The sequence below is a fragment of the Pan troglodytes genome, chromosome 13 (assembly GCF_028858775.2).
Source record: "Pan troglodytes isolate AG18354 chromosome 13, NHGRI_mPanTro3-v2.0_pri, whole genome shotgun sequence".
NCBI lineage: Eukaryota > Metazoa > Chordata > Mammalia > Primates > Hominidae > Pan > Pan troglodytes.
Genome location: NC_072411.2, coordinates 61261340 through 61276109, shown reverse-complemented (window position 1 = coordinate 61276109; position 14770 = coordinate 61261340). Strand labels below are relative to the sequence as shown.

General features: G+C 41.3%; 2 protein-coding genes across 41 annotated transcripts in view; one reads left to right on the top strand and one right to left on the bottom strand.

The window, feature by feature from the left end:
• Positions 1-5510, top strand: part of WDSUB1 (WD repeat, sterile alpha motif and U-box domain containing 1) — a 51096-nt gene extending 45586 nt beyond the window's left edge. For 11 of the 18 annotated variants that reach the window (XM_016949884.3, XM_054679898.2, XM_024354882.3 and 8 more), the window contains one exon: positions 5119-5510. In XM_016949884.3, coding sequence (XP_016805373.1) covers positions 5119-5276 — 158 coding nt within the window. In that variant the 3' untranslated portion in view covers positions 5277-5510. Of the gene's footprint in view, positions 1-141; positions 187-5118 lie in introns of all 18 variants that reach the window. The other 7 variants (XM_016949883.4, XM_016949886.3, XM_016949881.3 and 4 more) reach the window with 1 other exon arrangement.
• Positions 5511-6900: 1390 nt separating this feature from the next.
• Positions 6901-14770, bottom strand: part of TANC1 (tetratricopeptide repeat, ankyrin repeat and coiled-coil containing 1) — a 267732-nt gene continuing 259862 nt past the window's right edge. For 22 of the 23 annotated variants that reach the window (XM_063791238.1, XM_063791241.1, XM_063791251.1 and 19 more), the window contains 3 exons: positions 13386-13532; positions 12456-12556; positions 8698-11783 (listed from right to left, as the gene is read on the bottom strand). In XM_063791238.1, coding sequence (XP_063647308.1) covers positions 10349-11783; positions 12456-12556; positions 13386-13532 — 1683 coding nt within the window. In that variant the 3' untranslated portion in view covers positions 8698-10348. Of the gene's footprint in view, positions 6935-8697; positions 11784-12455; positions 12557-13385; positions 13533-14770 lie in introns of those variants that run through there. The other variant, XR_010150111.1, reaches the window with a different exon arrangement.

Genomic DNA, 14770 nt, shown 5'->3' with positions numbered 1-14770 from the left:
AACTAAATGTTAACTGGGGCTAAAGAGTAGAAATGCCTGCCCTGCACTGGTAGGTGTTCCAGCTAGATTATTTCTTTCAGGTCTATTCTGAACATATAAAAACCTCCTAAACCTGATCTGCCCACTCTGCTTTTTCTCTAGAGCCTTCACCGTGTTGGGTTATACTTGGTTATACTCTGACTTCAGGTATGCTTTTCAGTTGCAGTTCAAGTATACTGTCTAATTTCTATTTGTCTTCATAGACTTTTCTCTTTCATGCCCTTCACTAGTTCTGGAAATGTTTCAGCCATTCTCATCCCCTGCAGCGTCTCTCTTAAGCCTTTCTAGGTGTTTTTCTTGGACCTGCCTACCAGTTGTCTTTCCTCCAGTTGTCTAACTGCTATTTACCTGTCCAATGAGATTTTTTTTAAATTTCAGTTACTATAGTTGTCCTTTCTGGAAGTCCCATGTACAGGGAGAGTAAGAGCATTGTCTGTGGAGCCACACTGCTTGGGTTTAAATCCCAGGTCAGTTGCTCCCTACCTGTGTGACCCTGGAAAGTTATTCAGGCCATGCCTCAGTTTCCTCATTTGTAAAATAGGAATGCTAACAATATCTTACATCATAAGGTTGTTGTGCAGATTAAAGAAGTTAATATAGGTAATGGTGCCCTGGAATGGTCTAATGATATGCTATTTGGCAATAAGCACTTCAAAAGACGGTCAGTGTCATTAATGCCAAACAAAACCATGTCATACCTGTTAAGATGGCTAGAATCAAAAAGTAGGAAAATACGTGTTGGCAAGGATGTGCAGAAAATGGAACCTTCATGTGTGGTTGCTGTTGAAAACAGTCTGGAAGCTCTTCAGAAAGTTATTACAATTCCACTCCTAAGTCTATAGGCAGGAGGATTGAAAACACATAATCATACAAAAAGTTGTACAGGCATAGCAGCATTATTAGTAGCCCAAAGGTGGAAACAACCCAGATGTCCATCAACAAGTGAATGCATGAAATGTTGTATAGCCTTACAAGAGAATATCGAGCCATAAAAATGCACAAATATGTAGAGGATGGACCTTGGAAAAATTATGGTAAGTAAGTGCAAGAAGCCCTATACCAAAGGCTGCATAGTGTATGATTCCCATTATATGAAATGCCCAAAACAGGCAAATCCATAGAGACAAAGTCAGTTAGAGGCGGCCACAGGCTGCGGGGGCAGTGACTGCTAATGGGTATGGGATTGATGGAGTGATACACAACTCTGAAATATACCAAGAACCAAAAATGGGTGCATTTTATGGTGTGAAATATATCTCAAAAAGAGCAAAAGGCAGTCACAGGTAACAGTTTCTGCAGAAAGCATGTTTCCTTCTCTAGGACGGAGGAAACAGAAGTTTAGTTTCTCAGAACCTCAGTCTCTCAGGGCCAGAACTCAGGCCCCCAAGGTGGGGGAGCTACACAGCTGGTACTAATTTGTAAGTAGGCAAAAGTAACACAGAGGTGAAACAACCAAAACAATCCAGATCTGGGGTTTCACCATGTCGCCCAGGCTGGTCTTAAACTCCAGGGCTCAAGTGATCCACTTGCCTTGGCCTCCCAAGTGCTGAGATTATAGGCATGAGCCACTGAGCCTAGCCGACTTTCTTATATGATAAAAAGTACATATACCTTGGCACAGAAGCCAGTGGAAGCATTCCCATTACAGTCAGGGATATAAAGGATGCTCTCTCTCAGCTATTGTTTTAGAAATATTAGCCACCCCTTGCCCCCCCCCCCCCAAAAAAAACTTGAAAGGGAAAAACCCTTTCTATATAACTGTATATGTAGAAAGCCCAAAAGAATAGAAAATCTATAAACAATGTGAATTTCGTAAAGTAGCAAGTTAAGTAAGATTCAGTGAACCAAAGCACTTAAAAGTTATAACTGAATAGTTAAGTTACAGTAACAAAAACTAGAACAAATGAGACCTAAACTTGGCTGGGTGCAGTGTAATCCATGTCTGTAAACCCAGCACTTTGGGAAGCCAAGGTGTTCTAGACCAGCCTGGGCAACATAATGAGACCCCCTTCTCTACAAAAAATTTTAAAAAATTAGCCAGGTGTTGTGGTGTATGCCTGTAGTCCCAGCTACTTGGGAGGATGAGGTGAGAGGATTGCTTGAGCCTGGGAGGTCGAGGCTGCAGTGAGCTACCGTCATGTCACTGGACTCTAGCCTGGGTGACAGAGTGAGACCCTATCTTAGAAAAAAACCACACACACCAAAACCCCAAACTTAAGAAATAGGTAAAACTTTCAACCCTACATAAAAACAAAAACATCCCTGTGAAAGTATAATGGCAGGTGGAGCATGCTGAGGGGTAGGAAGACTCAGTGGCTGCGGGATATCAGCTTTCTCCATTTCATAGGGTTGACATGATCCTGATAAAACTTTTTACCGAGAGATACACAAGGTGATTCTTCACGTGGAACCTAATAAACAAGAACAGCAAAAGTAACCTAGAAAAAAACAATGAGGAAGGTTGCTAGTCCTATGAGATGTTACATGTCGAGAACCTCCATAAGTGAATGTGTAGTGTTGGCCCAGGAATAGAACAATGGAAAAGTTTAAAATCCAGAAATCGATCCATGTGCATTTGGAAATTTAGTGATTGATAAAGATAGCATTTAAAATCAGTGGTAAAAATTACTTCTAACAAGTGGTATTTTGACAATAAGATCACCCTGTGGAAAAGGATAAAATTGGATCCATCTTGCATAGTGTACATTTAAATTCCAAATGAATCAGAAACCCAGACATAAAAAGGGAAACCTGCAGAGCGCAGCAGCTTGTACCTGGAGTCCCAGCTATTCCGGAAGCTGATGTAAGGAGGGTCACTTGAGCCCAGGAGCTTGAGACCAGCAGGACCCCATCTCTTCAAAGACTTAAAGTCCTAAAGACAATGTAAGTAAATTCCTTGATAGAATTGGGAAAACTTCGCTCTCTGGGAATCAAGGGAGAAATTGATGAAGTGTTGATATTCCATATATATGAAATCTTAAGGACAACCTAGTAGAAAAATGGGCAAAAAATATGAATAGCTCACAGGAAAAAGAAAAGCAAATGGCTCAAACATATGAACAAAAGATTCTCCAGCTGATATATTGTACCATTGCTTACCTAGAGACTGGCAAAAATCCAGGAGTTTGACAACATATACTGTTGGTTAGGCTGTAGGGGAAAAAGGCATTCTCATAAACATTGCTAGCAGGAATGAAAAACGTAGAATTCCTATGGAAGGAAGTTGGCACTATCTAGCGAGATTATATATGCTGCTTTAGCAATCCTACTTCTGAAATCTCCCCAAAAGTGACACATGCATAAGACTTCATTGTAGCACTATTTGTATTTTGTGTGTGTATGGTTTTCTTGGGGTTTCCTTGGTACAGCACTATTTGTAAAAGGCAAAGATTCATTGCAGCACTATTTGTATTTTGTGTGTGTATGGTTTTCTTGGGGTTTCCTTGGTACAGCACTATTTGTAAAAGGCAAAGATTGGAAACCACCCAGATGTCCTTACATCTTACATCCTTACAGTGGAGTACTGTGGGGAAAATAAACACACCAAGGTGCAAAATAGTGTTGCTAGTATGCTAGCTTTTATGTAGAATGTATATGTACTGTGTGCACATATACATATTTGAAAATGGATTACACATGGTTACTTATATGGGAAGGGTGGGTAACAAGGATTGGACAGGGTTAGATTAGACCCCTCTGAAGGTACCTTGTTTTATAGTTGTAACTTTTTTTTTTTTTTGAGATGGAGTCTTGCTCTGTCACCCAGGCTGGAGTGCAGTGGTGCGATCTCAGCTCACTGCAACCTCTGTCTCCCGGGCTCAAGTGATTCTCCTGCCTCAGCCTCCTGAGTAGCTGGAATTACAGGCACCTGCCACCATGCCCAGCTAATTTGTGTATTTTTAGTAGAGGTAGGGTTTTGCCATGTTGGCCAGGCTGGTCTCAAACAAACACCTGACCTCAAGTGGATCCACCCGCCTTGGCCTCCCAGAGTGCTGGGATCACAGGTGAAAGCCACCACGACCAGCCTATAGTTTTAACTTTGAAACCAAGTAAGTGTTGTTTTCAGACACAGTATTTTGGGACCACTGTAGTGAATCTACCTTGATGACAGAAAGAACCATAAAGTAATCTTAAAATTTCTTTCAGTTTTATGTTAGTAAATATACTGGCATTATTTTGAAACAGTGATATGTACTGTAGATTAAATGAGTAAATGAAATCAGGAACCAAGATTTTCAGCTTGAGAAAGAGCTACAAGTATAAAAATGAAAGTAGTGAAGCAAAAGTCCAATCTTTACATGTATAAAGGCAAATAATTTTGCAAGAATATGGTTTTAAAAAAACCTTAGTGGCCGGGCATGGTGGCTCATGCCTGTAATCCCAGCACTTCGGGAGGCCAAGGTGGGTGGATCACCTGAGGTCAGGAGTTCCAGACCAGACTGGCCAACATAGTGAAACTCTACTAAAAATACAAAACATTAGCTGGATGTGGTACCAGGTGCCTGTGATCCCAGCTACTTGGGAGGTGGAGCTTGCAGTGAGCCAAGATCTCGCCAGTGTACTCCAGCCTGGGCAACAGTGTGAGACTTGGTCTCAAAACAAACAAACAAACAAAAAAACCTAAGTCCCTTCACTGTCAAATCCTTAGGGGAGTAAATTCTGTCATCTCTGGGTACCTGTTTTCCTGACTTTTCAAGGTGTTGGAAAGTTTGGCTGAATCATAAGGCTCTTTTCAACAGCTCTGATGGGCAGTTTATCCTCACTCCCACTCTACCCAGCTCTGTTCCTTTCTTCTCTTCCACTGTGTCTGAATTTGACAGGGTCCCGGTCTCAGTGGTACTGTTCAAAGTGTTTATAATGTTACTCTTCTGGGCAATTTTTGCTTCATACATCTCCATCCAATCAATGCATTTCAGGTGTTGTGGCAGAGAGATTTTTGGGGGTGCTGGTACAAGCAAGACAGGAATAACCCTTAAGTCACAATAAAGGCCTCTGCAAGGAGTTTTTACATTCACTTCATTTTAGAAATCCTCATTTCCCTTTCCTACATCATGTAATTTGTGTGATTTTTTTTTTTAGATGGCTATTCATATGAAAAGGAAGCAATGGAAAATTGGATCAGCAAAAAGAAACGTACAAGTCCCATGACAAATCTTGTTCTTCCTTCAGCGGTACTTACACCAAATAGGACTCTGAAAATGGCCATCAATAGATGGCTGGAGACACACCAAAAGTAAAATTGTTGATATTGTATTATTTATATTTTCAGTGATCTCATTTGAATGATTTATAGGTAAATACTAATCAGACATTATTAAAAGCAAAACAGGAAAAAGGTAAACTTCTTAAATTTAGTTACCTATAAAAATTGTCAATTTTCATTCTTTAAAAACACATGGACTTACTATAAAAGCCTTTTTGTACTAGTGAAAAGAATCTTCAGCTATATAGAAATAAAGTTATACTTTAAATTGCAGTGTCCTAAGTTTTTTAAATTCCTCTTACTATCAATCATTCCCAACAGTGCCCACATTTATTCTTGTTAGATGTAGGTCATCTCTCTTTATAACTAAAGGTTGGACTACTCTAGAATAACAGATGTTTACATTCTAGGTAATAGCCATTCATTCAATAACTCTTTGGAGGCCTTTTAAAGAGAATTTGTAGCAAAATGGTTGTAGATTGTTTATGATTAAATTGAGAAAAATCACTTCAGATGTTGAAGCAATTTTTTTGGATTTTAAATTTGCAGGATAATGATTTTTTTCTTATTTTCCAAACTTAGGTACAAGTTAGATGAAATAAATTCTGAGTAAGTCAAGTTGACTTTGCTGAAATATATAACGTGACAAACTCTAGCCTCCCTTCAGAATGAAGAATTATTAAATGTTCTCACATATAATTCTAAGCTGGAGTAACTATACAAAGGCATTTTTACACAATAGCCTGATATGTTCACTCCAGAAAAAAACTTCAGGTTCAGGAAGTAAAGGTGGTGCTAACTTCTTGCCTGTCCAAAGTTGTTACTAGAATGGAAGCCATCCGCGGGAAGCTTGTTAGAACTGCATTGTCAGCGCAGGCTGAGCCTCTGGGACTGCACCCTTCTTTGCACTATTACCTCCAGTTGCTGAAGAACTGTTCAGGAACGTTGAAACTTGGAAATAAAAAGGGAAAAGCAATGTAAATATAGGAAAAGGCTGACTACGCATTTTATGAACTCATAGCTAATATGCTGCATGTTCACAGAAAGGCAGCAAGCCTTGCTAACATGGAAATCTCCAAACATTTCTTTATAATAATTCTTTCTTTGTAAACCTTTTTAACTTAATGTATTGCTAAACTTTGTTAACCTTTACGACATAACTAGGATTCATAATCAGTGGTTCCAGAAAACTTTTTTATTAATATGACGTGCTTCTCACATTCTTACTATTGAGGATTAGAAAGGCTAGAAGCATGTTCTAGGTGTTTTTCTGTTGTATTCTTTTCTTGTAGGGTCTCGCTCTGTCACCCGGGCTGGAGTGCAATGGCACGATCTTGGCTCACTGCAGCCTCTGCCTCCTGGGTTCAGTCAATTCTCCTGCCTCACTCCCAGGTAGCTGTGATTACAGGTGCGTGCCACCACACCCAGCTACTTTTTTAATTTTTAGTAGAGAGAGGGTTTCACCATGTCGGTTAGGCTGGCTCAAACTCCTGAGCTCATGATCCACCTGCCTTGCCCTCCCAAGATGCTGGGATTACAGGCGTGAGCCACCAGGCCCGGCCGTTTTTCTGTTGTATTCTTTAAATAAAGTATGCTAATAATTTCAACAGAACACTTTTTAAACTTAAAAGAACTTACCATTGGTCCAACTGTCTCTGTTTTGATTGATAGACATTTTCCGATGGAGGTTAGCTGTTTTTTAAATAAAAATGAAATCATTCAAAGTCATTGCTAGAAAATGCAAAAAGGCTTTTTTTTTTTTTTTTTTTTTTTTGAGACGGAGTCTCGCTCTGTCACCCAGGCTGGAGTGTAGTGGCGTGATCTGGGCTCACTGCAAGCTCCGCCTCCCAGGTTCACGCCATTCTCCTGCCTCAGCCTCCCGAGTAGCTGGGACTGCAGGTGCCCGCCACCACACCCAGCTAATTTTTTGTATTTTTAGTAGAGACGGGGTGGGTTTCACCGTGTGTTAGCCAGGAGGGTCTCGATCTCCTGACCTCGTGATCTGCCCACCTTGGCCTCCCAAAGTGCTGGGATTACAGGCGTGAGCCACCACGCCTGGCCAAAAAGGCATTTTTTTGAAGAAGTGTTAAGGTATTTTGCTTTTCTTTTTTTTTTTTTTTTTTTGAGACTTGCGCTGGAGTGCAGTGGTGCAATCTCGGCTCACTGCAACCTCTGCCTCCCAGGTTCAAGTGATTCTCCTGCCTCAGCCTCCTGAGTAGCTGGGACTACAAGTGTACACCACCATGCCCAGCTAATTTTTTATTTTCAGTAGAGACGGGGTTTCACCATGTTGGCCAGGATGGTCTCTATCTATCTCCTGACCTCGTGATCCACCCGCCTTGGCCTCCCAAAGTGCTGGGATTACAGGCGTGAGCCACCACGCCCAGCCAGTATTTTGCATTCTTATACTTTACCAGGCTAGTTTCTTGTAAAACAAAACTGCTGAAAACTAAGATGCCAGTAATTTACCTAATTGACACATCTCTTCTTGTATAAAACATAAACCAAAGCCAAACAACTGTCTTCCACACAAGCAAACCAAAACCATCAGTAAGAGGGGACACGAAACAGCCCCCATGCTGGGCGCTCCAGACCCCACTGTTTGTTAGTTCAGGGCAATGTGGAGCAGCAACACCTGCCCACCACCCAGTCCTGTCAGGACTGACCATTAGCTTTCTAAGGATGTATCACCTCTTCCTGGCTGGGCCAAGTACCTTACTTATCTTTACTAAGTATATATCAAAATCATAATGAACAATAAATTATGAGAATATTCTTATTAGCTCCTTTACAGGAAAAATCATCTAATGACAAGAATTATGTATTAGGCGATACGTTCCTTCCCATCCCGTTTTTGTTTTTAACCTTCCATTAAATATAAAGCTCTAAAGGACTGAAACTACTTAGCCTTGCTAGCAAGAGCAGTGACCAAATAACCTGAGGTATTATGATGTTTAAGATTCCAAGAATTTTATCACAATACAACACAGTTTAATGTTCTCTCTCATATTACTTTGAAATATGTAGGCATAAAGACAAACATACTTTTAACTGAAAGATAATACAAATGTGTTAAAGAACAAACTGTCATAACAGTGTTCAGTGTATTGCCAAAGTGTTTGAGAATTACAGTAGTAAAGATGTCCCGTTGCCAGTAAAAACAGACACCAAGATGTCTTGAAACAGATAGATAGGAAGTATATATTGCTTTCCTGCATGCTTTCTTTCTATTTGAGGCAAAAAGACTAAATTTGGCCCTTGAGTATTGTGGAATTTCTAGCAGCTGTCACCCTTATTCTGAAATTATAAAACGAAATTAAATATGCATTTTGTAGTGTTAATATAAAATATGCTTTTCACTATTCCCTCTAGGGTAACAAAGATTAAAAGCAACAGAGATAGCTGTCATCAGGCTGTTCTCTACTTATCCATTGACTCATTTAGTGCAAAACACATTCTATTAATAGTCTTTATTCCATATGGAAAAGTACAGTAGTTGTGCAGAAACAAAACTAACAAAGGAGTAAGACTTTCACAAATATTAAAGAAAATAAATAAGCCATAGTAGTTACAGCAAAACTCATGGAAAGCCTATAAAAATGATAAAGCTGTTCATACAAAGTACAATTGTACACACAGGAACAAACGTTGAAGAATGACATCAGAGGTTCCTATTTGTACAAAACCATAATGATGTTCACAGGAACTTCATTACAACAATTCACTTTAAAACATTCTACAAATATATAACTTCCTTCTCCTCAATTTTAGAAAATAAATTTCACATCCCAACATATAAAACAGATACACTCCTACTTCTCTCAAATTAGCATTTTAACATCTTCCAATAACACACCATTTTCATATAAAAATACCTTTAAACCAAGGTTCATTCCTGTACCTTATCTTTACAAATGAATAATACATCAGAGCTTGGACTTAAGTAGCACCTCAAAGGTGTTCATATAAATGAGATAAAGTGCTGTTACTGGTATACTGTTAACATGCCATAATAATATATCATTCAGTGCAATAACCAGCATCGATGAAGCTTACAGAGAACATGCAAATCATGACTGGGGTTTTCTTTTTTGTTTTTAGATTAACTACATTGAAATAGTTCTATTTACAAGTCTGAATAAAACTGGGCTATTTAATATATACAACATGTGACTATAAAGTACTAATTGTACAACAAAACAAAAGTAACAACCAGTCTTACCTTTAGTATCTGAATTAAATATTGTCCTTAGAGGAGCTTGGAAGGATTGTTCCCGGAGCACTACCATTGTTAAAAGCAGTTTGGAAACCAGGTGAGAGCTAATTTATAAGCGCCACTAAGAATGCTGGTCTTAGTATTTTAGCTTGAATCCACTTGACCACCAATCATGACTCCAAATGGCTTATACTGTTTCCAAATATCAAAAACACCTTCAAGCACAAATATAGGTTCCAAAAAAAGGTGCTATAAAAATATATGAATAAGAACCAGAACACAGAAATAAGTGTTTAATCCCTTTATAGGAACTGCTATGAAGGGAATACTTAGGTGTTCTCATATTCTGCTTAAAAAAAATGGCTGCATTTACAGTCACACTTATATTTAGCTAGAACTCACTCAGAACTTAATTTTTATGTATATATAAAATGGGATTTGACTCAATGGAACTGTAACTGTAAAATTCCATCGTTTCCAGAATACATCACTTGGATGTACATCACTTGGTCATGAGTTAAACCTGTCACTCTTGAACAATAGACATATTTATTCTCTAAGTAAGTTCTGTGATTCTACCATATAGCAAAGGCAAGGAGGAAAGTGGCAAAAGCCTAACAATTTCATAAGTGAGAGTCATTAATGTCTTCTGGGCTGTCTTAAAATTTTAAGTTGATATAATTTTCAATTCTGTTTAGCATTCTTATTTATGGTGATTTCTAGCTATTAAAGAAGTTTTATCCCACATTTTAGATATATCAATGGCATCAGATCCACCCCAAAGAAAAAAAATGGCTAAAAAATAATTTTTATGATGAAAAAAACTATTTAATTTACCACCAGGAGTCAACACACGTTTCCAAATTCCACAAATGGGGCTTTCTTAAGGTTCACACATTTGACTCTATAAATGATCGCTTTGGTTTGGCTGCAGTGAGGTGGCTCCTGTGGGCTTCATTACTAATATGAGGCTGCTGTTTGGAGATACTTTCCTGGTACAGATGAGAAACAGTCTTAGTTATCCTGTTCTCTTGAGAGTGAACTGGAATTTGGCACTTGCTTTCTTCTAGCTCCTTCACTTGTGCCCCATTGTGGACACTTGCACTCAGGGTAGAAACAGAACAGGTTTTGGCTTGGTGATTATATCCTCCCACTTGCATGAGAGAGGGCTTCTCAGTGTTAGCAGACTGCAGGCCAGCTGCAGAAGACGTGTTTGTCAGCAGCCCCTCTGGCGCCGGACAGTGCCAGGTGCGGCTTGGAGGATTGCTCTGCTGTTGGAACCTCGCAGTCTTATCCATGATGCCCATGAACGGCGTGTTGCGGGGTCTGTGCTCAGCTGTACCGCTCTGAACGTGGGTTACAACCTTGTCTTTAATTCGAGTATCTGGTCCTTGGACCTTGAAGCCATCTGAAAAACTGCTGCTCGAAGTCAAACTACTGGTTGAACTTGACATCTTTATGCTGCTGGATGGAGAACCAGAAGAGCCTGAGCTGGTGAGGGAAGCTGGGTGTCGCAGGTCGCTGCAGGTCGCCAGCCCACCTTGGTTTGGAGGGGCTGCGTCCACAGCCACGGAGGAATGAGACAGAAGCCTCTCTGTGGTTTTCGTCTTACTTGGTAAAGGGTGTGCAGGGCCATTCTCACCGCACTGCAGGCGGACATTCTGGCTGGGGCCCAGCCGATCCCCAAAGTGGCCACAACCAGCTCTTGTAGTGAAAGTACCTGTTCCCTCTAAATGCTGGGTTCTGCTCCCAGCAGGAGCGGCAGCGATTCTCCCTGGCATGGGACTTGGAGGAGGGTTCTGAGAAGAGATCTGAACTTTCATACTGCCATTTCTCACTGCCGACTGGCCAGAGCCCAGGTGCTGGCTGGTTTTCACGATCTGGGCCTGCTTGGAGGGCTGCAGGACCAGCCCTGGCTGGGCCACAGGCTCTCTCAGGGACTTGCCGATTCCTGCCCTGCTCTGTGGCGATACTGGCCTTCCTTTGGACTGTAACCCTTCTTGAAGGTTTCGGATGTATGAGGAAGGGACAGATGAGGATGGCTGGGACCTGGGAGTTGGGGAAACAGATTCTTCCTGGGGAGAAGTTTCTTCCTCTTCAGTCTCCTCAGAGTGAAAGTGGTCACTTAAGCCAGGGGTTGGGGTGTCCTCTTCGTTCTCGGAGTCGTTGGGTGGGGCTGGTAGCGGGCCCTGCTGTTTTTGCTGTTGACTCCTCTGGAGTTGTTTGCACTCCTCTTCTACGCGGGCCAGAAGCCTCTTGATTTCCTGATTGGTGGGACAGAGTTTCACAGCCTCTTGCAGGTCAGCCAGAGCTGCCACGAATTGCCTTTGTAGGAAAATGTAAGGTAACATTACAAACCACACACGAACATGCTCAGAGTGTAACTGTTCATAAAAGAGCTGTGCTCAAAGGAAAGAGCAAGTGAGTTTTGAACACTTACGGTGGTGGCCAGGACCCACTTAACCAGCCCAGAGTAACTCAGCTAAGTGGCAGTGCTGAATTCTAACCTAGATGGGTGTGACTCTAGAGCCCTGCTCTCCATAAAGACCACTGGGCTGGGAATAGGGAGAAGCATGAATCAGTGGGCGCCAGAATCTTTTTAATATTGTTACCATCCCGTGGTAACACTGTGCCCACCTCTCAGTCAACAGGCTTATATCACTCTTCCCCACCTCTGAACTTCCTAATGTCCCTAGTTGGCAGTTTCCTTGAAATATGGACTAAACTAGGTAGGAAGTTCATGTTGCAGTAAGTTTCACATGGGGGGAGGGGTGGGAAGGAATAATTATTGAGACGTCAGGAGAAAATAGAAGTTTACTCATCACTGATAATGTCCACTACTACGCCTCTTGGAAGCAGGTAGTAATACTAATTCAGTACTAAAAAGGATGAGGCACCTGAGCAACACTTCTGCAGCAAAATCTCCCCAAATTCAACAGGCAGGTTTGATCCCACAAGAAAAAAAGCTCTAGACACAAAGATAACCACAGACGGTACCTGCTATTTCTCTTCGCTCTTGCTCTGGCATAAAAGGCTTCATAGGACTTGGGCTTCAATTCGAGAGCCTTGGAAGCAAATTCCTCTGCCATGCCAAAGTCCTGGTGTCGACAAGAAATACAGGAGTCAGAAGCAGCCTGGACACACGATTGTGGGAAGCCCGTCTAGTTTTGTTCTAAAGGGTAGCAGCGCTCTGAGGCACAGCCAGAGAAGGAGGAAGGGAAAGTTCCGTTTTCTATCTTGTTTTAAAGTGAGGAGATAATGATGGTTGATTAATATCATTAGGAGAAGAATCCACTATGAAAACAGTGGTAGTAACAGTGCCCCAAGAAGGCCAGATGGTGGAACCTCACAGCCCGGTGGAGGGGCAGCCTCAGAGAGGAGCGCAGACACTGCATCTATTCCGGCAGCAGGGCACAGAAGCAGGCAGCTCAACAGACTGGGGCAGGAGGACACAGTTAAAAAAAGGTAGGAAGTACTACTGAAACAGATCTATTAGTTACAAATCGACTATGAGTTCCCCACGACCAGTTACAAATTAGTTACTGGCAGACCCTCTGAGCAAACCTAACACAGAAGGCAGGCCCACCACAATAGGCTTGGGTTGGACTCTCCTGAATCCGGGGACGGCAGTGCCGGCAGCAACAGTGTTGGGAAGCTGCAGAGGAGCAGACTGCATTTGCTTCTCATTACTGAGGCCAAGGAAATGAAACCCAAGTGCATTCCTTCAACATCATACGAGGAGCGTAGCACCCGTGACCAAACGATAGTCACGGATAGGAGCTGTTTCCCACATGCCAGGTTCATGTAAATGTGCAAGCAAATTGGACAGGAGGGCCCAGGATCTGGTCTGGAGAAGGGCTGGCCTTCACCGCTGAAGAAGGGCTCTGTTGCTGGAAGACTGGGTTGGAATAAAGGGGCACAGCTTACATTTGTTTTTCTTCGGCATCGCGACAAATTGAGATAGAGGGAAACCCTTAATTCATTGAAGGGTCTCATGTCCTCTCCGAATCCTTCTCGAGGAAACTTTCTTAAGGCATACTGGTACCTCTGGGCTGCCTCTTTCATTTTCCCTTTCTAGGATTCAAAAATCACAAACATTTGTCCTTTTTCAGAGGTTCTAAAATGAATAACTCCCACACCCGGAACACTGTGGAGAGTTTACTCCCCCCTGCAAACCCATGACAGAACATTGAAAGCATCCAAACAAGTGTCAAGGTGGGAGCTAGTTCACTAACTGGGCTGGCACATGAGGGCTTCACTGTCCTCACATGCACCCGCATCCTGTGGTTACACAGTGAGAAAGAAGCTGGTTTTACAATAAGGTGTCTGTAAACTGCTAGATTGATAATTACCAAACTTAATGAATCAGATTACCTTCTGGTATGTATTTTTGAAAATTATTTCAAGAATGATCTCAAATCTATTTGAATGCTAAGTGTAATAGAAATCAGATGAAAAACTGATCCTATTCCTAGGACAAGTAGCATCTTGTAGATAAACCTAGAGAGCTTGCTGCAGAATAATAATTTTTCTTCTAAGAGGAACTAAAACATGGGCTTTAAAAATCAGAACAGCACCACACATCATTTTCAAAGCTAAAAAAATCCATTTGCTCAGTCAGTCCCATTGCACAGCAGGTATGAAGCCTGTTGAAAATGGCTTCCTATTTCTGACATAATTGCCTACCAATCCATATTAAAAGCACTTCAAAGCCACAACAATACACACTCTCAACTCAATTTCAAGCTGATTCCAAGCCAGGAACCCTGCTGGGTCATGCTATATTGCCTATTTATTTGTTACTATTTTAAAAAATGAGAAGGAAAAAAATCTACAACATATCAAATACAGCTGCCTAACAGTAAAAAGGATTAAAATGGTCATAATCTAGTTTTTCCCCTATAATCTTTTAATTCTGTCTAATCGCAGAGCTGCAAAGAATTGTGACCTATGCAAATGGCCTGCATATCTATCTAAACCAGGGGTTGGCAAACTATAGCTTGGATACTAAGTCTGGCCAGCCACCTATGTTTACAAATAAAGTTTTATTGGGACACAGCTGTGTTCATTCACTCTGTGCTATCTGTGCCCTCACATCAGAACTGGGGAGTTGTGACAGAGGCCACACAGTCTGCAAAGCCTAAAACATTTACTGTCTGGCCCTTTACAAAAAAAGTTTGCTGACCTCTGACCTAAACTGATGTCTTATTTGGAAAAATTTAAAGTGAAGTTTATTGATCTGAAAATCATATTTCCATTTCCAAGGGAAAATGGAAAAAATTAATTCAGTCTTCTGAGTAACTGAGGTATTA